At 46.3% G+C, this 27,186-nt stretch overlaps 2 protein-coding genes across 6 annotated transcripts in view; one reads left to right on the top strand and one right to left on the bottom strand.

The window, feature by feature from the left end:
* ZBTB47 (zinc finger and BTB domain containing 47) overlaps positions 1–27,186 on the bottom strand; it is a 55,596-nt gene that overhangs the window by 1,695 nt on the left and 26,715 nt on the right. For 3 of the 5 annotated variants that reach the window (XM_058179946.1, XM_058179944.1, XM_058179943.1), the window contains one exon: positions 18,331–24,897. The exons of 1 other annotated variant lie outside the window; for it this stretch is intronic. In XM_058179946.1, coding sequence (XP_058035929.1) covers positions 24,485–24,897 — 413 coding nt within the window. In that variant the 3' untranslated portion in view covers positions 18,331–24,484. Of the gene's footprint in view, positions 1–18,330; positions 24,898–27,186 lie in introns of those variants that run through there. One more of the 5 variants, XM_058179947.1, reaches the window with a different exon arrangement.
* Positions 459–18,192, top strand: KLHL40 (kelch like family member 40). The gene is made up of 6 exons (XM_058180002.1): positions 459–1,834; positions 3,536–3,696; positions 4,853–4,960; positions 13,148–13,333; positions 15,709–15,855; positions 17,942–18,192. Exons 1-6 carry the CDS (start codon positions 695–697, stop codon positions 18,051–18,053), a joined length of 1,854 nt encoding a protein of 617 aa, XP_058035985.1. The 5' UTR covers positions 459–694; the 3' UTR covers positions 18,054–18,192.

The raw sequence follows: 27,186 nt of genomic DNA, 5'->3' as shown, positions 1-27,186 counted from the left end.
AAAAACTATGGCCAGAAAACCTTTGGGAGAAAGCGAGATCCTCCAAGCGGTTTTCTTTCAGCAAACCCCCCCACCCACCCAAGAGATCAAATGTCTTCCTTCTGCTCTGGATATTTTTAGCCCATGAAGCTGAGCTCGGGGGATTTAGAAGAAGAGAACTGTGGCCTCTATGTGTGTGTGTGTGTGTGTGTGTGTCCTTGTGTGTCCATATTTGCACTAAGATTTTGTGAAGAAGGGATCCCTCTTAAGTCCTGAGTCTGGAGCTAGGTTTTTGGTTATCAGCTGAATTCTCAATTTTGCAGCCTTCATGTTGTTTGCACCCCATTACATTTATTTTTCTCACTGGGGATTCTTCGGAAACCTGTTCACTGGTGTGAGACACATTCTGCTCACGGGCTAAAGTTACACACCCAGCTGTTAGTCAGCCTTCTGTGTCATCCTCCCTCCCTCCAAGGCCAGCCGTCCAGTTTCCTCTATGAAAAGGTGATCAGCTTAGGCAGGGTCCATGTGTGTGTGTGTGTATGTACATATATATATAGATATATGCATATATTTATGCTTCTCTATATAAACCCCTCTGGCTATCTGAAGCCCAGGAGACAGCATCAGCAACAGAGCGAGAGATCCTTCAGCGTTCATCCAGGAAGCCAACGTGGTCTGCTCGGGTTCAAGGAATTCTTGAGAGGTTTCCACCATGGCTACGTCTTCACTGATGGAACAAGCTGAGGAGATGCGTCTTTATCAGCAAACTCTTCTCCAAGATGGGTTGAAGGACATGCTGGACCATCAGAAATTCCTTGACTGTGTCTTGAAAGTGAAAGGGAAGGAATTCCCGTGCCACCGATTGGTCTTGGCGGCCTGCAGCCCCTACTTCAGGGCCATGTTTCTCTCCGACATTGAAGAAAGCCAGAAGAAGGAAGTCAACTTAGAAGATGTGGATCCAGAGGTCATGAGTAAGATCCTCCATTACATCTACACCTCGGAGCTGGAGCTTACCGAGCAGAACGTTCAGGATATCTTCTCAGTAGCTAACATGTTCCAGATCCCTTCTATTTTCACCGTCTGCGTCTCGTTCCTTCAGAAGAGGCTCTGTCTGAGCAACTGTCTAGCCATCTTTAGACTGGGATTGATGCTGGATTGCGCCCGCTTGGCGGTAGCTGCCCGGGATTTCATCTGTGACCGGTTCTCGCTTGTCTCCCGCGATGAGGAGTTTTGCCAGCTCTCTCCAGACGAGCTGATTGCGATCATTTCCAGCGATTCCCTCAACATTGAGAAGGAAGAGTTGGTCTTTGAGGTAGTCATGAAATGGGCTACAGCCAAGGACCGGGACAGCCGTGTCAAGGCACTTCCGGTGGTCTTTGAAAGCATCCGCTTCCGTTTGTTGGACAAGGCTTATTTTAAGGACAAGGTGGAGAAGAATGCTGTGATCAAAGGCAACCCAGACCTTCTCAAGAAGATTCAGATGGTGAAGGATGCTCACGAGGGGAAACTCACAATGGTGAAGCAGAAGAAAGAGAAGAAACCCGAGGACCAGGTGGTCAATGGACAGTTGGATGAAGAAGAGACTGAGAAAGAGGAGGAGACATTACCAGGGATATTGAACGATACGATGCGTTTTGGGATGTTCCTTCAAGATCTAATCTTCATGGTTAGTGACTCAGGAGCTGTGGCTTATGACCCAGCGGCCAATGAGTGTTATTTTGCTTCCCTTTCTGCTCAGATTCCAAAGAATCATGTTAGCCTGGTCACGCGAGAAAATCAGATTTTTATAGCCGGTGGACTTTACTACAACGAAGATGACAAAGAGGACCCAATGAATTCTTACTTCTTGCAGGTATGATTAAGTCTCTCTTCACTTTGGCATGGAACGGGGGTCTCACTCACGGTTTGGGGTCTCCTAAACTTGCTTTGGAAGGGGGATTCAGCTAGGACGTTTCTCAGTTTCACTCAGGCCCACCTTCAGCCCAGTCCGGGTTCAAACCGGTTTCATCCTTAGTTCCAACTGGTGTGTCCTATTGAGGTTGGGAGAGGATTACCCTGGCATAATTGTAACACGTGCCAACTTTCCGTTGCATGGAATATTATTAATTTGTCAAGAATGCAACAACTGCCTTTCCAGATCAGACAAAAGGTCTTTCTGTCCCAGGGTGCTGTTTCCAACAAGTGACGGCCAAATGGAAAGTAATGGTCACAGTTTTATCTTGCTGCGTTGCATCAGCATTTCACATTCAGAAGAAACCCTGACAGTCATGAAATAAAAAGATAAATCGAATGATATTGCTCTAGCCAAGAATGATCTGTTACCTATTATCTATCTATCTATCTATCTATCTATCTATCTATCTATCTATCTATCTATCTATCTATCTATCTATCTATCATCTCTCACCTATATCATCTATGCCAATAAAAATTCTATTCTATTCTATTCTATTCTATTCTGTTCTATTCTATTCTATTCTATTCTATTAGTCATTTAACATTTCTATCTATCTATCTATCTATCTATCTATCTATCTATCTATCTATCTATCTATCATCTCTCACCTATATCTATCATCTATTAGTCATTTAACATTTATCTCTATATCTATCTATCTATCTCTCATTCTATCTATCTATCTATAATTCTGTTTACCTTTTAATTTTTAATTTATAAGGATAGGAATTTTACTATGAGTGGAAAGCTCAGATACCCTAGTATTTAGAACAGAATAGAATTTTTTATTGGCCGAGTGTGATTGGACACACAAGGAATTTGTCTTGGTGCAAATGCTCTCAGTGTACATAAAAGAAAAGAAAAGTATTTTGAGTTTTTCAGGACAAGATGGTGGGATTGGAAAGCAAAAAGCAATGGTTTTGGCCGCCATCTTGAATTTTTTGACTATCTCCCTGTGGCTGCCCTCACGACAGCCATTGGGGCAGGAAACAGGACCCTTCCCCTATGACAGCCATTTTGTGAAGAACCCCATGGCATATTCTCCCCTTCTTAATCTACTCCCTGGTCTCCAATCAAAGCTCCCCTGACAAACTAGAGTTAAACCATCATCGATCACAGATAGTCCTCGACTTAACAATCATTCCTTTAGTCACTGTTCAGTTACCACAGTGCTGAAAAAACAGATTTGCGACCGTTTTTCACACTTACAACCATCACAATGGTCACATGATCAAAATCCAGACACTTAGCAACCGACTCACATTTGTGACGGTTGCAGTGTCCCGTGATCCCTTTTGGCGATCCGTTTTGGTGAGGTCAATGGGGAGGCTAGGTTCACTTAACAATGGTGTTCATCACTTAACAACTGCAGTGATTCACTTAACAACGGTGGCAAGAATGGTTGTGAAATGGGTCAAAACTCACTTAACAACTGTCTTGCTCAGCACAATGGAAATTTTGGGCTCTGTTGGGGTCGTAAGTCAAGGACCACCTGATCAAAAATATGGTCTAATAATTGGGTGGCTTTCAAAGGAGGATAAGGCTGCCTTCATAGGATGGAGACATTCGCATGGCTGTCTTCTCTTTGCTCGGCAGTACGACCACCTGGATTCGGATTGGCTGGGAATGCCGCCGGTACCGTCCCCCCGTTGCTTGTTCGGACTTGGAGAAGCCGAGAACTCCATCTTTGTGGTCGGAGGGAAAGAATTAAAGGAAGGCGAACAGACCCTGGACTCCGTTCTGTGTTATGACCGGCTGTGAGTACCAAATCTTTGGAGTGGGCTGCTGAGAGTTCGCAGGGGTTCGGGAGAACCTCTAGCTAAGATTCTGTGCAGTTCAGAGAACCCACAAATCCCACTGCTGGCTGGCTCCGCCCACCACATCCCGCCCCTCCCAGGAGTCCCCACGCGGCCTGTTTTGGATGCAAATAAGTGTAGGGCGCACGCGGAGGCTCGGGGAGGGCGAAAAACGGACCTACTGGAAGTTTGGGAAAGCCAGAAATGGGTCCAGAGGCTCAAGAAAAGCCTCCGGAGCCTGGGGAGGGCAAAAAGACTCCTCCACCATGGTGCAGAAGGCTGGCTAGGCCACGCCCACCATGGCCACGCCCACCCAGCTACTGGGCAGAGAATCCCTTGCTTAAATTTTTGAAGTAGGTCTCTTTATTAGGAGCAGGCATAAACGATGCGTTTCCCCAGGGAGAATGAATGCGAAGGCATGAACTGAAAATAATCAGGGGGAAACTGTGGCTTGATTTGTATCTCCAAATTTCAGTTTCTGGACCATCCTTCTCCCTGCCTTAAAAAAAAAAATGCCACATACCATCTTTCGGGTTGTTTGTTTCCCCCCAATATTTATTTTTATTGAATATACACTTTGATCATTTATATTTATTATAGTTTGATTTATTTAGTAAAAAAAATTATATGCCCCCCTGGTTTTTTGAGTATATTTCATTACCAAACATTACTAACCAATGCACTGATGATGTTACCCAGTTCGGTCATGAAATGTCTGCAAGAAAATCATTTGGGGGATGATGACGGTTGCACATTAGAACCCAGTAGGACAGGAAAATACATTTATTTATTTATAAATCATAATTTATTTATAAAATACATTGGTGGCAGGGGTGAAATCCAGCAGGTTCTGATAGGTTCTGGAGAACCGGTAGCGGAAATCTTGAGTAGTTTGGCGAACCAGCAAATATCACCTCTGGCTGGCCCCAGAGTGGGGTGGGAATGGAGATTTTGCAATATCCTTCCCTTGCCATGCCCACCAAGCCATGCCCACCAAGCCACGCCCATAGAACTGGTAGTAAAAAAAAATTGGATTTCATTGCTGATCGGTGGGGGCTGTGATGCACGGACGAGCTGCTGTGTCACCCCCAAATCCAGCCTCCCTTTTCTCTTTCAGGTCCTTTAAGTGGGGGGAAGCAGACCCCCTCCCACATGCTGTCTACGGTCATGGGGTGGTGTCCCATAACGACCGGGTCTACTCCATTGGAGGCAAAGGAACAAACAAGTAAGTTTAGTCTTGTTGATTAGCGACCTTCATTAATCAACGGAACAGCTTCCCTCCCGGGGTTATGGGTTCTCCAATGCTGGAGGGTTTTGAGAAAAGATTGGATAACCATTCGTCCAGGATGGTAAAAGGACTCCTGCTATGGACAGGGGAGGGGGTTGGTTTGGGAGAACTCCTATGTCCCTTCCAGTCCTATGAATCTATGAGTTTATAAAGAAGGGAGAGAGGGAGGGAAGGAAGTGAAAGTGAGAGGGGGGAAGGAAGGAAGGCAGGGAGGGAGGGAAGGAAGGAGGGAAGGAAGGAAGGAGGGAAGGACGGGAAGGAGGGAGGAAAGGAAGGAGGGAGGGGAAGGGAGGGAAGGAGGGAGGGAAGGAAGGAGGGAGGGGATGGGAGGGAGGGAGGAAAGAAGGGGAGGGAAGGGAGGGAGGAGGAAGAAGGAAAGGAAGGAATGAGGAGGGTGGGAGGAAGGAGGAGGAGGGAAGGAAGGAAGGAGGGAAGGACGGGAGGGAGGAAGGACGGAAGGAGGGAGGAAGGAAGGAGGAGGGAAGGGAGGAAGGAGGAAGGAAGGAAGGAGGAAGGAAGGAAGGAGGAGGGAAGGACGGGAGGAGGAGGAAGGAAGGAGGGAGGGAAGGGAGGGAAGGAGGAGGGAAGGAAGGAGGAGGGATGGGAGGGAGGAAAGAAGCGGGGAGGGAAGGAAGGAGGAGGAAGGAGGAAGGAGGAGGAAGAAAGGAGAAAGGGAAGGAAGGAGGGAGGTGGGAGGAAGGTGGGAGGAAGGAGGGAAGGAGGAGGAGGGAAGGAAGGAGGGAGGGAAGAGAGGGAGGGAAGGAAGGAGGGAAGGATGGGAGGGAGGGAGGGAAGGAGGAAGGGAAGGAGGGAGGGAAGGAAGGAAGAAGGAAGGAAGGAAGGGAGGAATGGAAAGTTGTGAACTTTGCAACTTCCCCAGGATCACATGATCGAAATTCAAATGCTTGGCAACCAACTCCTATTTATGACAGTTGCAAGTGCCCCGTGTGAGTGTGTGTGTGTGTGTGTGTGTGTGTGTGTGTGTGTCACGTGATCCCCTTTCGCGACCGTCTAACAAGCAAAGTCAATAGGGAAGCCAGATTCACTTTACAACCATGTTGCTAACGTAACAACTGCAGGGATTCACTTAACAGCTGTGGCCAGAAAGGTGGTAAAATGGGGCAAAATTCACTTCCTTATTTATTTATAAATCATAATTTTATTTATAAAATACATTGGTGACAGGGTGAAATCCAGCAGGTTCTGATAGGTTCTGAGAACCGTAGCGAAATCTTGAGTAGTTTGGCGAACCGGCAAATATCACCTCTGGCTGGCCCCAGAGTGGGGTGGGAATGGAGATTTTGCAATATCCTTCCCTTGCCACGCCCACCAAGCCACGCCCACCAAGCCACGCCCATAGGACTGGTAGTAAAAAATTGGATTTCATCGCTGATCGGTGGGGGCTGTGATGCACTGACGACTGCTGTGTCACCCCAAATCCAACCCCTTTCTCTTTCAGGTCCTTAGTGAAGCAGACCCCCTCCCACATGCTGTCTACGGTCATGGGGTGGTGTCCCATAACGACCGGGTCTACTCCATTGGAGGCAAAGGAACAAACAAGTAAGTTTAGTCTTGTTGATTAGCGACCTTCATTAATCAACGGAACAGCTTCCTCCCAGGGTTAGGGTTCTCCAATGCTGGAGGGTTTGAGAAAGATTGGATAACCATTTGTCCAGGATGGTAAAGGACTCCTGCTATGGACAGGAGAAGTCCTATGAATCAATGAGTTTATAAAGAAGGAGGAAGGAAGGAGGAGGAAGGAGGGAAGGAAGGAAGGCAGGAGGGAGGGAAGGAAGGAGGAGGAAGGAAGGAAGGAGGGAAGGAAGGAAGGAAGGAGGAGGGAAGGAGGAAGGAAGGAGGAGGGAAGGGAGGGAGGAAGGAACTGGAGACCAGGGTAGTGACAACAGCTCTTTAATATAGGGTGAACCCAGCAACAGGCTGGGGAAAACCTCTCCTTTTATACAGTTCTGTTGGAGGTTTCCAATCAGCAACGTGCTGATTTCCCGCTCAAATATTTAAAGGCACAACTGTTAATACATAACACTCCTCCCCTCCCAGAAAACACTTGGTCTTATTTACATATTTATTTACATGTTATTTTCCGACGTAGTCACGCAAATAACCTGGGCGTCTCTAGTTCTTTCTGACCTCGCGGTTCAGTTCTGGGTGGTGTTTTGAGCTGGTCGGAGGGCTGTTTTCTCCTCCAGCTCTTTCTCTGGGCCATCGGGCTCTGGATTATTGGCCGACTCTTTTTCTTGGCCATCCGGCCTTGGATTAATTTTGAATTTTCCTTGCTGTTTCCCTCGGGACCTGATGGCGTCGCTGGAACTCTGGGACCTCAGCTAAGTCTTGCGCCTCCCGGGTCATTGTCAGCTGTGGATTCAAAGTGGTATTGGTCATTACCTGTCTCTGTTGGTTTGGTTTGGCCAGTTATTCGCTTCCTTAACTGATCTATGGCGCGCCACATTCGGTTGTCTGGTAGCTCTACCACGTCGATTTTGGCCCTGTTACTTTTGTTACTTGTCCTGCGACCAACTCGGGCCGTCCCCATAGTTTCGGGCCCCACAGTCGCCTATGCTCATTTCCTTGTCTTTTCTAGCTCCCCTTGTAACCCTCGGGTGTGTAATGGGGTTCAAGCAGTCAAGTGGGCACGGAGTTTTCGTCCCATTAGCAATTCGGCTGGGCTTTTCCCAGTGGCTGTGCTTGGGGTTCTGTGCTGGACGGCTAGGAAAAAGTCTATTTTGTTTGCCAGTCACCTGGCTTGAGCCTGGACAATGCCTCCTTAAGCGCTCCGGACGGAACGCTCTGCAAGGCCATTCGGCGCAGGGTGGAAAGGTGCAGAGAGGGCATGTCGGATGCCTTCCTCTGCCAGGTACTCTTCAAACTGGGCTGCCGTGGAATTGGGGCCCATTGTCGGACACCAGAGTGTCCGGCAACCCGTGAGTTGCGAATAGGTGGCGCAGGGTTGCGATTACTGCTTCGGCTGTGGTGGACTTCATAAGTATGATCTCTAACCATTTGGAAAATCGTCCACCACCACTAGGAACGTTTGGCCGTGAAAGGGGCCAGCAAAGTCAATGTGGATTCTTGACCAAGGCCCTTGGGGCTTTTCCCATTCTCTGGCTGGGGCTGTTGGGGGTAGCGGTCTGGACTCTTGGCAAGCTTGGCACTTCCCTACCCTCTCAGCAATCTCTGCGTCCATGAGTGGCCACCATACATAGCTTCTAGCTAAACCCTTCATCCTTACGATGCCCGGGTGACCCTCGTGGAGGAGGTCCAATACCTTGCCCCTTAACTTAACAGGAATTATTACACGATCACCCCATAACAGGCACCCCCCTTGAGCCGAGAGCTCATCACGTTTCTTAGCAAATTCTTTGAACGTTAAGCCCGGCAGCGGCCACCCTCTCTGTACCCAACCGGTACAGTCCTTAACACAATGTCGGTATGATGCCGAGCCACTTCCTTTGATGTGACTGGGCCAGAGTCCAACGAGTCAATAAGGAGGATGGGTGTCCCGTGGGGTCTTGGTTGCCCTGGCAGTGGGCATCGGCTCAATGCGTCTGCATGCCCACTTCTTTCCGGTCGATGCTGCAGCTTGCATAGTGGCGGCTAAAAATATAGTCCATCGAGTCAAGCGTGGCGAAAGTGCCACAGGCGTTGGCGATCGCCAGCCAGTAATCCTAACGGTCTGTGGTCAGTCACGATTTCAAAATTCCGCCCAAAGACATACTCATGGAATTTTTGACCCCTGATACAATGGCTAATGCTTCTTTGTCTAATTGGCTGTAGTTCCTCTCTGGGAGGACATCGTTCTAGAGTAGAACGCTATAGGGGCTTCTGTGCCGTTTGAAGTCTATGGCTGAGTACAGCCCCACCCCATAAGGGCATCGCAAACCAGCACTAGGGGTAGTGAGTCGTGATATTGGATGAGCAGGCTATCACTTGAGAGCAGGTTCTTTACTGCTTCAAAAGCCCTATTTTCTGACTTTCCCAAGACCAAACAGTATTTTTCCTAAGAGCCTATGCAGCGGTTCCATAGCAGTTGCTTTGTTCTTTAAAAGACCCGTAAAAATTAACCAATCCAGGAATGCCTGCAGCTCTGCTTTGTTTTGGGCGCTGGAGCCTTCCTAATTGCCTTAACCTTGCTCTCAGTAGGGTGAATTCCTTTCTTGTCTATCCGGTAGCCCAAGAAATCGACCGATTCGACCCCTATCTGACATTTATTTGTCTTGACTTTTAATCCGGCTGTCCGGAAAATGCTCAAGACCTTTCTTAACCTCCCCAATTCCTCCATGTTTTCCCTGAAATTAGGACATCATCAGTAGGAACTACCCTGGGAGCCCTTGCAGTAGTCGTTCCATCAGGTTTTGGAACAGCCCTGGTGCCACACTAACCCCAAATTGCAATCGGGTGCACTTGAATGCCCCCTGTGCGTCACAATCGTTTGGGCTTGACTGTGCGGGCGTCTACTGGCAGTTGTTGGTAGGCTTGGGCCAAGTCTAACTTTGCAAAGACTTGCCCTTGCCCCAAAGAGTGCAATAAATGTTGCACTACGGAACCGGTGCAGCTTTTCTGTAAGGCTTTGTTAAGCGTCGCCTTGTAGTCAGCGCAAATTCTAATTGACCCGTCCGATTTGATGGGGTGACGATTGGCGTCTCCCACTTTGCGTGATCGACTGGCACCAAAATCCCTGGATTTATGAGCTTGTCCAGCTCCTTATCAATTTTGGTTTAAGGGCAAAGGACTCTCCTCGCCTTAAGCCTAATGGGGGCTACCTGGGGTCTAAGTTGAAGGAAATAGGGGTCCCCTTGTACTTGCCCAGGCAGTCCTTGAAGACATCTTGAACTCGTTAAAGAGAATGTCTTTCAAATTGCAGTCACTTCTGTAGATGCCAGTCACTCCCATGCCCAGGGCGAAACCAGTCTAGTCCCAACAGACTGGGCAGAGTTCATCGGCGATCGTGATGGGCAGGGTCTTTTTGAGGGCCGTACTCGACTCGGACGGAGGTGGTCCCTCGAACAGGGATGCGATTCCCTGGTGAGTCGTGCACTCGTAGCCGCTGTGCTTGCAGATGGCGCTTCGACGGCCGGGCAGCGACTTCGCCAAAGTGTCCCAGGACATGATGGTGATCGCTGATCCCGTGTCTACTTCAAGCCTGCACCGTACTCCCTCGATCTTGGGCTTTGTGAAAATCTTCTTTTCCACTTTGGTTGGTAGGCGGCCTATAATGACAGTCGTTTGGTTAGACTTGGCCTTTCTTGTTTGAACCAATCGGGCCGCCTTTCCGGTTCAGCGTTTTGATTGGCGATTTGAATTTTGGTGGAAGGTTGGGCGCTCTGCAAACCTGAGCTAAGTGTCCTTTCTTCCCACACCGCCCGGCATGTTGCGTCTTTAAACCTGCAGCGTTGGCGCTGATGCTGCCCTCGCAGCTTCCGCGCTCGTCACGGTCCTCAGTGTCGCGTTTCTCGGTCCGGCAGACCCCTTCCTCATCCTCGCCTCACCTTGGATTCGGACTGAATCTCCTCCTGGTGTACTGGCGTTGGCTGCGCCGCCTTGGATTGAAGAGGCTTTTGCAGGGTCTCTGCTGCTTTAGTAGACATTTCGTGTGCTCTGGCCTCGTCCAGGCGGTGGCTAGTGTCAGGTTGCTCTGGCTGTGATCGTCGCCGTGGCGGATGTCCTTGACCCCTCGGATGAGTTGCTCGAGTAGCACTTCGTCTAAGTCTCGGTATCCGCAGTCCTTGGGCGCTCTTCTTAGCGCCATGTAGTCACCGATGGACTCGCCCTCCATCTGTCTCGTTCTCCAATTCAAACCGCTGCACGTATTTGGACGGCGTCGGTGCGAAATGGTTCTTCAGCAAAGTCTGCAGAGTCGGCCACGATACCGATTGTATGGCGTTGGCTCTGCCAGGGCTTCCGCAATCTCGATTACCTCCGGCCCGCAATGGCTTAGGAAGTAAGCCCGTTTGCGGTTATCAGGATCCTGTAGTTCGTTGGCTTCTAGAAAGCTTTCGAAGCGGGTCATATATGTTCCCCATTTCTCCTTGCCGGGTTGTATGCAGTGCGGGTGGCGTGTTGCCATTTCCGCGTTTCTGCCCTGAGTTTGCTGGGTTCGGAACTAGCGTGCTTCAGCTCGGTTCTGGTTCTCCTTAGCCTCGAGATCCCACCTTCGTCGCCAATGTTAAGTTCGGGAAGTAGCGAGGCTGGAGACCAGGGTAGTGACAACAGCTCTTTAATATAGGGTGAACCCAGCAACAGGCTGGGGCAAAACCTCTCCTTTTATACAGTTCTGTTGAGGCTTGACCAATCAACAGCGTGTGAAAGTGAGGGGAAGGAAGGAAGGAGGAGGAGGGAAGGAAGGAGGAGGAAGGAAGGAAGGAGGAAGGAAGGAAGGAGGAGGGAAGGAAGGAGGGAAGGACGGGAGGGAGGGAGGGAGGAAAGGAAGGAGGGAGGGGAAGGGAGGGAAGGAAGGAGGGAGGGGAAGGGAGGGAGGGAAGGAAGTGAAAGTGAAAGTGAGAGGGGGGAGGGAGGAAGGCAGGGAGGGAGGGAAGGAAGGAGGGAGGGAAGGAAGGAAGGAGGGAAGGAAGGAAGGAGGGAGGGAAGGAAGGAGGAGGGATGGGAGGAAGGAAGAAGGGGAGGGAAGGAAGGAGGGAGGGAAGGGAGGAGGGAGGAAGAAAGGAGAAGGAAGGAAGGAGGAAGGAAGGAGGGAGGTGGGAGGAAGGAGGAGGAAGGAAGGAAGGAGGAAGGACGGGAGGGAGGAAGGATGGAAGGAGGGAGGGAAGGAAGGAGGAAGGAGGAGGAAGAGAGGAGGAAGGAAGGAGGAAGGGCGGGAGGAGGGAGGAACGGAAGGAGGAGGAGGAAAGGAAGGAGGGAGGAAGGGAGGGAAGGAGGGAGGAAAGGAAGGAGGGAGGGGAAGGGAGGGAGGGAAAGAAGGAGGGAAGGAAGGAAGGAGGGAGGGGGAGAGAGGGAGGAAAGGAAGGAGGGAGGGGAAGGGAGGGAGGGAAGGAAGGAAGAAGGAAGGAAGGAAGGGAGGAATGGAAAGTTGTGAACTTTGCAACTTCCCCAGGATCACATGATCGAAATTCAAATGCTTGGCAACCAACTCCTATTTATGACAGTTGCAAGTGCCGTCTGTGTGTGTGTGTGTGTGTGTGTTTGTGTGTGTGTCACGTGATCCCCTTTCGTGACCTTCTGACAAGCCAAGTCACTGGGGAAGCCAGATTCACTTTACAACCATGTTGCTAACTTAACAACTGCAGGGATTCACTTAACAGCTGTGGCCAGAAAGGTGATAAAATGGGGCAAAATTCACTTCATAAACGTTTTGCACACCAACAGAACTATTGGGATCAATTGCGGTCGTAAGTGGAGAACTAGGTGTATAATAAAGATATTATTATTATTATTATTATTATTATTATTATTATTATTATTATTATTATTATTATTATTAATACTGATTAGCAAACTGATTACAAAGCTAGACAAGATTGAATTATTCCACTGGTCGCAATGTAAAAAATACAACTTTACCCGTATCTGAAAAGTCATGGGAGCACAAAGTGGAAAAAGTTATCGAAAATGAGACAGTGAAGATCTTGTGGGACTTTTGAATACAGAGGGATTATCACTTGGAACACAACACGCCAGATATAATAGTTGTTGAGAGCCAAAGCGTACAGTTTATTGACATTGCGGTACCAGGAGATGCCAGAGTCGAAGAAAAAGAACAGGAAAAAATCATGAAATATCGTGACCTGGCCATCGAAACTACACGGCTATGGATGAAACATGTCACAGTGGTACCCAATGTCATCGGGGCACTTGGTACCATGTCCAAGAATTTTATAAGATACATCAACAAACTGCAGCTCCCTGCAATAACACCAGCGGAACTGCAAAAAACTGTGCTAATTGGAACATCGTACATCTTAAGAAGGTACTTGGTTGATACCTAGGACTCTGACAACAACCCGTATCAACCATTAACACCAGTCAATAGTATTTGTGACACATTTTTAAATGTTCAGTTGACTGAGTTTCATGTTTAATGAATAAAAGAGATAAAAATAAAAATTTAGTTCATAGTTTGCAAACCTGTTTTATCCTCCTTTTCTGCTGCAGAAAATGTCTGAACTCTTTGACTGTGTATGACCCCAAGAAGTTTGAATGGAAGGAACTGTCGCCCATGAAAATCGCCCGTTCTCTCTTTGGGACCACGGTCCACAATGGTAAAATTTACGTGGCGGCAGGAGTGACCGATTCTGGTTTGGCCAACTCGGTGGAAGTTTACGATATTGAGACGGATAAGTAAGTGAAACCTCATACGGCACAGGGTTCCAAAAGGCAATCCGGAGTGCCTTTGAATCAATTTGCAATTCGTTTCTTCATGGAATTGCATTGCTTATTGTTCGTTAATTTTATTTCTTTATAACCCACCTTTTATTACTTTTACAAATAACTCAAGGCAGTGGACAGATTCAACACGCCTAATCTCCTATTTTCCTCACAACAACAACTCTGTGGGCTGGGTTGGGCTGAGAAAAAGAAACTGGCCCAAAATCACCCAGCTGGCTTTTGTGCCTAAGGTGGGACTAGAACTCACTGTCTCCTGGTGATTGGCTCAAAGTCATCCAGCCGGCTTTTGTGGATAACTAGAACTTACCGTGTCCTTGTGATTGGCTCAAAGTCACCCAGTCAGCTTTCATACCTAAGACGGGACTAGAACTCCCGTCTCCTGGCGATTGGCCCAAATTCACCAATTGGCTTTCATGGGTAAGGCGGGATTAGAACTCACTGTCTTTGGACATTGGCACCCAGCCGGCTTTCATGTCTAAGAGAGAACTAGAACTCACCGTCCTCCACTTTTAGCTGCCAAGAAAGTAAACACCCCCCCCTCCTTGTAGAAAATAAATGTTAGATAAGAGAGTCAGGAGCCCTTAGTTGCTTAATGTTTAGTTGGAGAAAGAAATTCAAGATGGAGATACCCAAACACATCAAGCAGTTAAAAGGATCAGTGGGAAGTTTGTGCTTTTAAACTTGCAAGATTCTGTTAATGTTGCCTTAGAACAGTGGTTCTCAACCTTTATAGTGCTGCGACCCCTTTAATACAATTCCCCATGAGGTGGCGACCCCCAACCGTAAAATTATTTTCATTTTGAATTTATCGCGCCTGAAGCCGTCTTGGCTAGCGATCTGAACTGCTTGCGATTGCCTTGAGGACGGAGGCATTAAAGCGGAGACTCCTCCCCTATTAAGTTTATGGCGCCTGAAGCCAGATGAGGCTAGCGATTGGGAGTGATTGCAGCTGGCTTGAGAGGGAGACATCAGAGCAAAGATTTCTCTCTTTTTTAATTCATCGCGCCTGAAGCCGAATTCGGCTAGCAATTTGAAGAGCCTGCAGCTGGATTGTGAAGTCAACCATTGGAGCGTGATTCTTCAATTCACAAGTATACTTCCCATATTTCTGATGGTCTTAGGCGACCCCTGGCAAATCGTCATTCGACCCCCAAAGGGGTCCCGACCCACAGGTTGAGAACCGCTGCCTTAGAATAGAATAGAATAGAATAGAATAGAATAGAATAGAATAGAATAGAATAGAAGTTTTATTGGCCAAGTGTGATTGGACACACAAGGAATTTGTCTTGGTGCATATGCTCTCAGTATACATAAAAGAAAAGATAAGGAATAGAATTAGTTCCTTTTCGTTGTATTCACCTAAGGCGGGCTAAAACATGATTCCTAGTTAATTTTTACAGGACAGGTTCTTCCAGAGAATTGCCCTTCCCTATAGCAATAACAATTTTTTAACTCACGTCAATAGGATAAAATGGCGTGAATGTTGTTTATTTATTTATTTTATTTTATTTATTTATTTTGTCACACAGTATATATAAGCATAAGCATGAAATAACTATACAATATATAAGCATATATATATAAGCATAAGTATGTAATAACTATATTAATTGGATATAATGAAAGGAAACAATAGGACAGGAATGGTAAGCACGCTGGTGCTCTTATGCACGCCCCTTACAGACCTCTTAGGAATGGGATGAGGTCAATAGTAGACAGTCTTTGGTTAAAGTTTTGGGGATTTTGGGAAGAGACCACAGAGTCAGGTAGTGCATTCCAGGCATTAACAATTCTGTTACAGAAGTCATATTTTCTGCAATCAAGATTGGAGCGGTTAACATTAAGCTTAAATCTATTGTTTGCTCTTGTATTGTTGCAATTGACGCTGAAGTAGTCTTCGACAGGAAGGACATTGTAATATATGATTCTATGAGTTAAACTCAGGTCTTGAGTTGAAGGCGGCATAGTTCTAAGTTTTCTAAACCCAGGATTTCAAGTCTGGTGGCATAAGGTATTTTGTTGTATTCAGAGGAGTGGAGAACTCTTCTTGTAAAATATTTCTGGACACGTTCAATTGCATTGATGTCTGAAATGTGGTATGGGTTCCAGACAGGCGAGCTGTATTCAGGAATTGGTCTAGCAAATGTTTTATATGGTTAGTGGTCCCTATAGCAATAACATTTTTTAAACTCATGTCAATAGGATTAAATGGTGTGAATGTTGTTGCACGCAAGGGACTAGTCCTCAAACTTTCGAAGTGATTTGAGTTGGAAGTTCCTTTTTTTTTTTTTTTAAAGGGGTTTGTTTCCTCTTTTGCATTTTGATAGGTGGGAATCTTTTGTTGACTTCCCCCAAGAACGGAGTTCCGTCAGCCTGGTCAGCCTCCGGGGAACGTTGTATTTAATTGGCGGCTTTGCTACCATCGAGACCGAATCTGGAGAACTGGTTCCCACTGAGATGAATGATGTCTGGAGGTGAGAAGCCTTGAATATTAGTCTCCCTTTCCTTCCTTTTTTTTTTGGTGATAATTTTATTACAGTTTACAAATGCAAAGATAAATTTAGTAGGAAGCAGAGAAAAATTGTAAGGGGCCTAGAGTCACTGAAAGGGAATGGAAAGAAAGAAATTAAGAAAGAAAGAAATTAAGAAAAACAGACATAAAGAAAGAAAGAAAGAAAGAAAGAAAGAAAGAAAGAAAGAAAGAAAGAAAGAAAGAGGGAGGAGGGAGGAGGAGGAAGAAGAAGGAAGAAAAGGAAGGAAAGAAGGAAGGAAGGAAGAGGGAGGAGGGAGGAGGAGGAAGGAAGAAAGAAGAAGGAAAGAAAGAAAAGGAAGGAAAGAAGGAAGGAAAGGAAGAGGGAGGGAGGAAAGAAGAAAGAAAGAAAGAAAGAAAGAAAGAAAGAAAGGAAGGAAGGAAGGAAGGAAGGAAGGAAGGAAGGAAGGAAGGAAAGAAAGGAGGAAAAAAGAAAGAAAAAGGAAGGAAGGAAGGAAGGAAGAAGGAAGGAAAGGAAGAAAGGAAAGGAAAGGAAGAGGGGGAAGGAAGGAAGAAAGAAAGAAAGAGAAAGAAAGGAAGGAAGGAAGGAAGGAAGGAAGGAAGAGGGAGGGAGGGAGGGAAGAAGGAAAGAAAAGAAGGAAGGAAAAAGGAAGAAAAAGGAAGGAAAGAAGGAAGAAAAGGAAGAGGGAGGGAAGAAATTAAGAAAAAATTAAGAAAGAAAGAAAATATGAAAAATAAAGAGATAGAGCAATGCAAAAATGAAATATGTTTGTGTGTGTATAAATAACCTCCCGGCAACCACAAGTAGTCCTCAACTTACGACTGCTCACTTAGTGACCAAAATTAGAAATAACTGAAAAAAACCAGAGTTAAACCTAGATCTGAAGTTCTGTGGTCGCTGCGCTCAGGGTCTTGCGGTCGTGTCACTGCATTTGCTCTGGTTTTGCTGGAAACCAGGACTTGTTTCCAGGTTCTTGCCATAGCAAACAATGTGTTCACTTAATGGCTGTGGCATTCATTTAACGACTGTGCTGTTTTAAGAGCACCATGTTTGCTTAAATGACCACCCCAAAAACCATAATAAAGTACGTCTTTTTATGACCAAAACGAGCAGGCTCCCTTGCAGTCACAACTTGAGGATTACTTGTACAAACAACTTCAATAGGAATCCTTGGTGCTGTCTGAGCTTGGTGGTTTTCCTGCAGACCTTTCATGACCCAACTAGGGAACCTCATCAGTGCTAAAATGGAGTGGGGTTCTAGCTTCAAATATTGATGATGTTCCCTAGCTGGGTCATAAAATGCCTGCAAGAAAAGCCACCAAGCTCAGAGAACATCAACCTTTTTCCTCTCTAACAAACACAAATCCTTTCTAACACTGATGAGGTACCCTAGTTGGGCCCTGAAACGTCTCAAAGAAAACCCCCACGCTCAGAGAGCACTAAGGCCCCCACAGTTCTCCTCCTCCCTTATAGCACTGATGATGTTACCTAGTTGGGCCATGAAACGTCCGGAAGAAAACCCCCAAGCTGAGTCCATCAAAGACCATCCCCAGTTCAACCCTGAGCTACAAATATTGCCTGCCATCACTACCACCTCAGTAATTTAATACCTTCCCTAGTACAGGCAGCCCTCAACTTACGACCAAAAATTCTGTTAGAAACATTTGTTCTGTGGATTTTGACCCATTTTATGACCTTTCTTGTCACAGTTGTTAAGTGAATCATTGCCATTCTCAATTATTAACACGGTTGTTAAGCAAATCTGGCTTCCCCATTGACTTTGCTTGTCAGAAGGTCGCAAAAGAGGATCACGTGATCCCAGGACATGGTTACTGTCATAAATATTTGCTTAAAATAGGGGTCTGAATTTAGATCTTGTGACCATGGGGACACAACGGTCATAAATCATTTTTTACAGCGCCGTTGTAACTTCAGAGTCACTAAGTCGTAAGTCGAGAACTACCTGTATTTCAATTTCTTTTCTTTTTAAAAAAATCTTCTTGTATCACGATTGAGTCAACTGAAATTCATCCACCCAGTGGTAAAAGTTTGTGTGTGTCTTTTCCAGGTACGACGAAGAAGGGAAAAATTGGGAAGGAATTCTCCGAGAGATCCAATACGCCTCGGGGGCCACGTTTATTCCCGTGCGCCTCAACGTCTTGCGGCTGACGAAGATGTAACCGCGTGTCGTGATCCCCTCCAAACCGGGGTGCCTTTCGCCCGTTTCTCTTCGCCTTTTTCTGAACCTACTTTGAAAATCACAGGCGCTTCCAGTTTGGTTTCGTTAGGTCAAAATAACAAGATGCTGGTTTTGCAAAACCTTGTCTGTTGTCTGAAACCAGGATGTGGGGTGGGTGGGCAGGAGGGGTGTTTTATTTTTATTTTTTGGGAACAAGTTTTTATTGATTTTTTTAGTCCGTCCGTCCCCTACACACATACATGATTTATGAACAGAGTATTTGGCCATATCACATCTTACACAATTCAATATATTCAAATATATTTTACTGAACAGTTTTTTGCCAAAATATTCTTTTTCCATAGTTTTTATTCATTTCCTAATATTTTCTTGCTCATTTTATTGAATCACATCTTCCTTCGCCCTCAAATTCTAATTTCTCCATTTTTATTCGTGTTCATTCGCTTTCATTCTTTTTTTTTTCTTTTAGCTATTTCAATTTTTATCCTAATATGTTCAAATATATTCGGGGTTGCCTTTCTTCCATTTCACGCGATCCTTTTTTTTTCTTTACTTTTAAAAGCATTTTTTTAACTACCTATTCGGCCAAATAGGTGGTTATAAAAAATGCTTTTAAAAGTTAAAAAAAAGGCTTTGATGATCGTGTGGCTCAGCTGGGCAGAGGCAGGGGGGGGGATTTCTGCTACCGGTTCTCCGAACCACCCGCCGCCATTGCTACCAGATTGGCCGAACTGGTCCGAAATGGGAGCATTTCACCCCTGGTTTGTGTCCACATTCCACTTTGGGGTGTGGTTTAAACAATCTGCACAATCAGATTTTAACAGAGTCAGCTCGAATCTGATGATGATGAAGATGGGTTTTATCTCTTCAGTCGTGTCCGATTCATGTCGATTCTATGGCCAGGTCACTTTGATCTTACACTAATGGTCAGTCCTCAAGTTATGACCCCAAAATTTCTGTTGCTAAGTGAGACAGCGGTTAGGTGAATTTTGTCCCATTTTTGTGACTTTTCCTGCCGCAGTTGTTCAGTGAATCACTACCGTTTTTACCTCAGTAACACGGTTGTTGAACGAGTCGGGCTTCCCCACGGACTTCCCTTGACAGGTCGCAAAAGGGGATCACATGACTCCCGGGGACACTGTGAACCGTCGTAAAGATGAACCGGTTGGCGTCTGGATTTTGATCATGTGACCACGGGGATGCTGCAATGGTCATGTGACGGTTTTCTGTGCCGCTGTCACTAAACAATCTGTTCTAAGTTGGGGACTGGCTGTACTTAAGTCCATGGGGAAGCCAGGTTCAATCAATCAATTAGAATAAGCTGGAAGGGATCTTGAAGGTCTTCTAGTCCAGCCCCCTGCTCAAGCAGGAGACCTTCTGCTATTTTAGACAAGTGACTGTCCAGACTCTTCCTTAAAAGCCTCCAGTGATGGAGCACCCACAACTTCTGGTGGCAAGTAGTTCCACTGGTTAATTTGTTCTCACTGTTAGGAAGTTTCTCCTTAATTCCAGGTTTCTTCTCTCCTTGATTAGGAGAGAAGAAACCATCCATTGGTTTCTTGTCCTGCCTTCAGGTGCTTTAGAAAGTAAGTTGACCCCCTCTTCATTGGGGCAGCCCCTCAAATATTGAAATACTGGTATCATGTCACCCCTGGTCCTTCTTTTCGTTAAGAATAGCCATACCCAAATCCTGCAGCCGTTCTTCATACGTTTTAGTCTCCAGGCCTTTAATCATCTTTAAACTTCTCTACAATATTTAAGTTGTAAATTGAGGACTCTCTTTATTGTTAGGATGAAAAGGTAATTATTATTTTTAACAAAAACCCTTCACCGTTTTAATGATAACCCTTCGCAGGAAAGCTGTGGAACAGAAGACGGACAACATTTTTGGCTGACGTTAAAAAACCCGGCAGGAACGAGTTAATAGAAGCAAGGAAAAAAAATAACACCCTTATTAAAATATGAAAACTTTTTTTTTTATTGAAAGCAGTCTCAGGTTTAGTTCCGGCCAAAGAGATTTTTCCCAATCTGATAACCCTCTAGACATGCTGAGAGAATTCCTGAATTCCTAAAAAAAAAATAAAAAAAAATGCTTACTGTAATGTGAACATATCTGGAGGTGGGCACTCATTTGGGTTTCACACAATAATTTTAAGAGGTGTGGATTTCCAACTCCCAGAATTCCTCAGCCGGCGTACTTGGGACTATAACTCCCAGAATTCCCTAGCCAGAATAGCTGACTGGGGAATTCTGGGAATAGAATAGGAGGGCCTTACCTATCAAGGTGAGGAGCAGGCTTCGTAGTTCTGTTCAACATCAACATACACAAGTCGTTTATTGTTGGAGGGAAAATCAGATTTTCAGTTGAAGAAGTAAAAAAGTAGAATAGCACAAGTAAAATTAAAAAAAAAGTAAGGAAAGAAAAAAAACGTAGCTGTTAATTTAATAGATAAAACTTATTGGTATTAAACTCAGGAAATGTATCACTTCTTGTCATATACTACAATTTAGTTTGACTTCAAACTCTGGGAGTTTGAAGTCCACGTGTCTTAATGTTGCCAAGGTACACTGCAGTACAGGCAGTCCTCAACTTAACTGAGGACTGGTCACTTAATGACTGTTCGAAGTTACAACATGCCCGGAAAAAGGGAGTTCTGACCCAGTTCCAAAGCTGCGACAGTCACGCCCTACAGTCATGTGACCATGACTTGAGTTCTTGGCAACACGGCTGCACTTATTAGCATCCTGCAATCACGTGACCACACCGTTGGTTTTACAACCGCTGCATTAACAGCCACCGCAAATAAGGCCATGCAAGATTCGATTTATAGCCATCACAACATAATGACTGTAATGGGAAGGCCCCATTTACGGTCGTTTGTAGAGAACTACTTGCCTTTTCCCAAAGTGCTCACAATTACAGTCTCTGCCAAAACGAGGAATTATCACCTTATTCTAAATTTAAAAGTGGGTTTAAAAGCGTAAGCTTTGGGCTACTAACAATTAGCTTTCCAATGACTTGGGGTCCTTAATCCCATTCCCAATCAGAAATAAGGGTGGCAGGAAGGGAACGTTGAGTATGACTCTCGTGAAATCATCACTAGTGCAAAAAAAACCTCCCTTCGGCACGTGCAAAGACGGATACACTGTGCCACAAACAGGTAACTCAAGTCATACCGAGTGGTAACGCAGATCAAAACTCAGCTAGCACGAGAGTCCCCAAGAGGACTAGCAGCTTGGCAGGAATTTCAAACACTTAATTTCATCCATTCGGAGAAGGGCATTGGGAACCATGGGCCATGGGAACTGTTGTGTCTGCGCCCCCTGAGCCGGGCCCCCTGCCAGAAAGTGACTTGGAAAGTGAGGGGGAAGGGCCATCAGGACTTACCTCGGGATCACCGGCTTCCCTGGCTCAGCTCCAGGAGCCAGAGGCAGGCCAGGTGGAGGAGATAACGAGGCCTCCGTCCCCTGATTCTTCCCCCCCCCCAGGCCACACCTCCAGACCCAGCTGATGGCAATCAGGCCTGGCTGGACCCTAGGTTTCATAGGCAGGAGAGGCGGGAACAACAGAAGCAGGGGTGGGGCAGGCCTAGGAAATGCTGAGTCATGGAGCCACACCCCACAGGATATAAAACCAGCAAGGGCTGCTATGCCTCTTCGTAGCAGGCAAATCAACTGCTTAACTGGAGCTGAAGTACTGTTTGTTCCTGGGTGACTCATCGGTATCAAGGGAGGTAACAAAGTCACTTGGCAGACGCTCGCTAGTTTGCTGATAGTGCCGGCTAATTAAGCCATCGCTCGGACGGAGGCGAGGGGTGGGGGACAGAACAGGAAGAGGAAGTGGCCTGAAATATGTTTAGATATTCCCCCTTGCCTCTGAAGGGATATTTTAGTGCCCGGAGAAGGATCACATGTGAATCTAGCACATTTAGAGAGAAGGATTTCTTGAGTAACAGAGGTTAATGATCCCACTATAAGCATACTGATTTAAATCTATTCCTAAACCTTTCTCCTGATGCTGCTTGCTTCTGAAATGAAAGCCCTCGAAAGTACAGGTATTCCTCGGGTTACGACTAATCACTTAGTGACCATCTGAAATCATGACCCCGAAAAAAAGGGGATGAAGACCCAGTTTCTAAGCGCCAACAGTTGAGACCTCTCTTAAGGTCACGTGACTGAATTTCGGGCACCCGACAATGTCCAGTGGGTACAAGACCACGTTTTTAACAACGATTTTGTAAAGCAGCACATAAAGCTCAAAAAAAAAATCCTACATTGGGGCAGCTTCATTATGGTTTTAACTTGAGGGCTACCTGTATGTTCTCCACTTGTTTGAAAATGGACACCCATCAGCATTGAAAGATGACCAGGATTGTGGAAAAACCTTTCCCCAGCAGCTAGAAAATATATATTTTATATATATATGGAGATTTTATAGAAGACGTTTAAAAGGAACACTGCAATGTTTTTTTCCAACAGGAATTCTTAAGATGCATTAAAAAAAAAAAGGTCTCAGACTTTCTCTTCCATAGATCTATACAGAATAAAGTGCTTTGTTATAACGTATTTTTTGTTTCCAATAGTAAGAGTTATTGGTGAGGGTTATTTTTTCGTTTTCTGGATAATTGGGCAGTAGATACCAAATGCCATAAAAATATTATTAGGTGGTCAAATGGCAGGCATTCATAAAATTAGTTTGACTTCCTTCCTTCCTTCCTTCCTTCCTCTTTTTAAGAGTGTGATCAGGAAGGACTACATGTGACAATCAACCACAATCAATGTGTGTCTTTTGTCCACCAGTTCATTGTTATTGCACATTTGCTGACACCACAGCCTTTTCCTCATCCATTTGTGCATTGTGGTGGTTGTTCCAGGGGCCAGCCCTGCTCATATGGACGTACACACCAACAATAAAAAAAACCTGGATCTTCTTGTCAAACAAGATCCTCCAAGCTTTGCCAAAGATGCAAACGTCGGCTCAAGGAACACCTTTCTCCTGTGAAATACCTGCGATGTGCGTTTCGACAACAGAATGGGTCCATCTTTCAAACATGGCCCATTTTGACTTTAGGGGGTCTTTGCCTTGGAAATGAAAGACTGCTCAGGCAATGGCGCCCCCAAGTTCTGCTTCTCTGGAAGAACTCACAAAGGTCCTATTGCGAAAGAGCTCTTAGGATTAGATAATAAAGTGCAAAAAAAGTTAAAAGAACCAACACTTCATGTTAATAACGTCCTTAAAGGCTCAACGTTTTCCTCCAAGGAGCTTGCTGAGAAGATAATGTTGGTTTTAGAAGAAGTTTTCCTCAGGAAGTGCATTCTCCTCAGCAACAGTAGGTGTAGGGTAGAAATCAAGGAATTGTAGACTAAGTTATGGTGTCTAGCCTGCATAACGATTCCATAATATGTAAAGATGCTGGATTTAAGCCTTGATGGTGATCAAAGAAACGGGTCCTACAGTTCTATTGTTTTCAAGGGACTATTAGTGAGGGGAGCTTCATTTCCAGCGTTATCATCTTCAGAGGAGGCCACCTGAGCTTCAAGTTATAGAAGTTGAGAAATGGACAGTTGTTCTAAAGGACAGGCAAGAATGACGGAGAGTGAATGAATGAGAAGTTGACCTTGGAAGAAAGTGCTACAAGGTCACACACTCAAGGATCCACTTTCTCCCACCAAGAAAAATTTTGCCATCCACATCTTGCCGTTTCCTTTCAGTTCATTGGAGTAAAGGGAATATAAATCCATTCCCCACTATCCAGTCAGAGCTGAAGAAGCTTCTTGGATGAGAAGTGAAACGTTTTCAAAGGAAAAACAAGGAAGGTCCAGTCGCCTCCTGAAAAAAGCACCTTTGAGACCTCCATGGAGCAAGTTTTCCATATTCCTCCATTCCCATTCAGAGGACCATGAAAAATTGGAGTGCTCCCTTCCAACCTTCTTGCCTTGAGTGAAGGCATCTTCCATTTCAACCTCCAAGAGAAACCCACCTGGTTCCGACACCTCCAAACCTATATCTGACCAGATAGGTTTGGAAAGTCCTTGCCTGTGTCTTTCTACCTTGCAAGCTCTATCACCTTCTCAAGATCTTCAGAGTCAATAAATAACACCTTTGTTTCTTCTACGCCATCCGTACAGATGAAGGAGCTGAAGTCCAACACATCTAAGAAGAGCAGGTCAAGCAAAACTGGTCTGCCTCTTTCCTTGAGCAAGCAGAACAGCGACGTTATCTCTGTGGCTTGAGTAGCAACCATGATCTCAAGGTTCTAGATGCTCCTGTTGAAGAACCAAGAACTTCAGCTCCCTCAAACTAAAACCCAAACATGATGCCCGCTGACCACAAACCCACAACAGTCAAGGGCATCGGAGAGATCTTCAGAATTACGAGCCAAGTTTGAAACACCGGAGGCTGAGCAAGGTCTAGTTGTCCATGTTTACCCTGCTACCAGGGAAGAGAGCTGGTGTTGGGTGTAGGAGAGGAGGAGGAGGAGGAGGCATGGGGTGAGCATGGGGATGTCCAAGAGGCAAAGGAAGTGCCTGGGAAGGCGAGGACGAATGGAGAGGAAGGCCGGTGGTCAAAAGAGTTGAGTTGGCGTTTGGAGAAACAAGGAGACCAAGTGACTTGGTATCTCGGTTGGGAACTGCGCCTGCTGGGTTGCTGACCCGGAAGCATTTCTCCTTGTGAGCCTTGAGCATGTTGGAGAACCGGAAGCGTTGACCGCAGATGTCACATGGGTAGGGCTTCTCCCCCGTGTGCGTCCGTCGGTGGCGTTTCATGTTGGGGCGACTGGTGAAGCTCTTCCCACAGATCTCACAAATGTATGGTTTTTCACCTGGAGAAGCAGGACACAGGAGAAAGACAGTCAAAGGCGTTTTCTGAAAATGGTCAGCTGAGGTCGCCTTTGGCCCAGAACCGATTTTCAAGGTGGAAAACTGAGTTAGAGTTGATTTAGAAGAGTTGGCAAGAGAAGACTTCCAATATTTGAGGGGCTATCACAAAGATGAATGTGTCTGTGTGTGTTTTGTCTGCGCCCCCCGAGCTGGGCCTCCTGCCAGAAAGTGATTTGGACAGTGAGGGGGAAGGGCTTACCTTGGGAGCACCGGCTTCCCTGGCTCAGCTCCAGGAGCCAGAGGCAGGCCAGGTGGAAGAGATAACAAGGCCTCCGTCCCCTGACTCTTCCCCTCCCCCAGCCACACCTCCAGACCCTGCTGATGGCAATCAGGCCTGGCTGGACCCTAGGTTTCATAGGCAGGAGAGGCGGGAACAACAGAAGCAGGGATGGGGCAGGCCTAGGAAGTGCTGAGTCATGGAGCCACCACCCCACAGGATATAAAGGCAGCAAGAGCTGCTGTGCCTCTTCGTAGCAGGCAAATCAACTGATTGACTAAGAGCTGAAGTACTGTTTGTTCCTGGGTGACTCATTGGCATCAAGGGAGATAACAGAGACACTTGGCAGACGCTCACTATTTTGCTGCCAGAGCTGATAGTTGCCGGCTAATTAAGCCATCGCTCGGACGGAGGCGAGGGGGGACAGAACTGTGTGTGTGTGTGTGTGTACCTGTTCTCCACAGCCCCTGAAGGCAGGATAAGAAGCAACAGGTGGAAACTAATCTAGGAGAGAAGCAACCTGGAATTAAGGAGAAATTTCCTGATAGTGAGGACAATTAACCAGTGGAACAACTTGCCTCCAGAAGTTGTGGATGCTCCAACACTGGAGGTTGTTAAGAAGAGACTGGACAGCCATTTGATCAGAATGGTATATGATCTCCTCTTTAAGAAGGGGGTTGGACTAGAACAGGGGTCTCCAACCATGGCAACTTTAAGACTTGTGGACTTCAACTCCCAGAATTCCTCAGCCAGCTTTGCTGGCTGAGGGATTTTGGGAGTTGAAGTCCACAAGTCTTAAAGTTGCCAAGGTTGGAGACCCCTGGCCTAGAAGACCCCCATGGTCCCTTCCAAATCTGTTATTCTGAGTGAATCAATGGGGTATACCAGTGATGGCTAACTTTTTCCGGACCAAGTGCCCAAAGTGCACCTCTGAACCCTCAAAATGCAATGTGTGTGTGGACCCCACATGCTCCCCGCTCCCAATGCATGCACGGCACAGACCTGAAGACCAGCCGATTGGCGGGAGGTGCGCAGGCATGCGCAGCAGAGCTGCATTGGGGCGATGGCTCGCGTGCCCACAGACAGGGTGTTTTTTGCCACCTCTGGCATGCGTGCCATAGGTTCGCCATCAAGGGGGTATACAGATAGTCCTCAACCTACGAAAATTGAGCCCAAAATTTATGTAGCTAAGTGAGACAGTTGTTAAGCAAGTTTTGATCCATTTTATGAACTTTTTTTTGCCACAGTTGTTAAGTGTGATCCCCTTTTGAGAGCTTCTGACAAGCAAAGTCAATGGGGAAGCTGTTGTGGTCTGCCAGCAGCCAACAGAGCTGGCAACGGAGTCAGACAACGATGAGGCAGAGGTGGGGCCAGGGCCATCGGGGAGTGAGGTGCGGCCTCCAGAGACTGATAGTAGTGAGGCAGCGGAACAGGAGGAGCCTGTTCTTAAAGCACGCATGAGAAGAGCTGCAAGAAGGCAAGAGCAGCTCAAGCAAAAAGGACAACTCAGGAGTAAGGCCAGGAAATGATTGGCCCCTCCCATAAGACTTAAAGGACCAGCAATGGTGTTTCAGCTTTGCTGGAAAACAATGTTGTAGCTGTGTCTTCTGCTTCGTGTACGTCTTTGTTTTCATGGCTTCTGGACGTTTGCCAGGAAGGGCCTTTGGCAGTTTGCCTAATTGGACTAAGGTTTGTGAGATAACTGAAGAATTTGTGTTTGGGAGGCATTTGGGAGGCATTTGTTTTACTTTGAGTTGAACGACGCTGGGAATGAAATAATTCCCAGCTGTTCGAATAAAGTTTATTTTTCTATGGGCCAAGTTTGTTGCTACCTACTTGGGTCTGGGTCACAACAGAAGCCAGATTCACTTAACAACCGTGTGACTAACATAAACAACCGCAGTGGTTCATTTAACAGCTGTGGCAAAATTCACTCAACAACGGTCTTGCTTAGCCAATGAAATTTGGGCTTCAGTTGTGGTTGTAAGTCAAGTGCAGCCTACATGATTCACTG

Source organism: Ahaetulla prasina, chromosome 4, assembly GCF_028640845.1.
Source record: "Ahaetulla prasina isolate Xishuangbanna chromosome 4, ASM2864084v1, whole genome shotgun sequence".
Lineage (NCBI taxonomy): Eukaryota > Metazoa > Chordata > Lepidosauria > Squamata > Colubridae > Ahaetulla > Ahaetulla prasina.
This window is presented reverse-complemented; position numbering and strand designations above follow the sequence as displayed.

What these genes read in the sequence shown, in the direction of transcription:
- KLHL40 (XM_058180002.1), top strand. Translation starts at nt 695, where the DNA reads ATGGCTACGTCTTCACTGATGGAACAAGCTGAGGAGATGCGTCTTTAT. An exon ending in GTTCTGTGTTATGACCGGCT is followed by an intron (nt 3,697 to 4,852) that starts GTGAGTACCAAA and finishes TTTCTCTTTCAG; the next exon opens with GTCCTTTAAGTGGGGGGAAG. An exon ending in GGAGGCAAAGGAACAAACAA is followed by an intron (nt 4,961 to 13,147) that starts GTAAGTTTAGTC and finishes TTTCTGCTGCAG; the next exon opens with AAAATGTCTGAACTCTTTGA.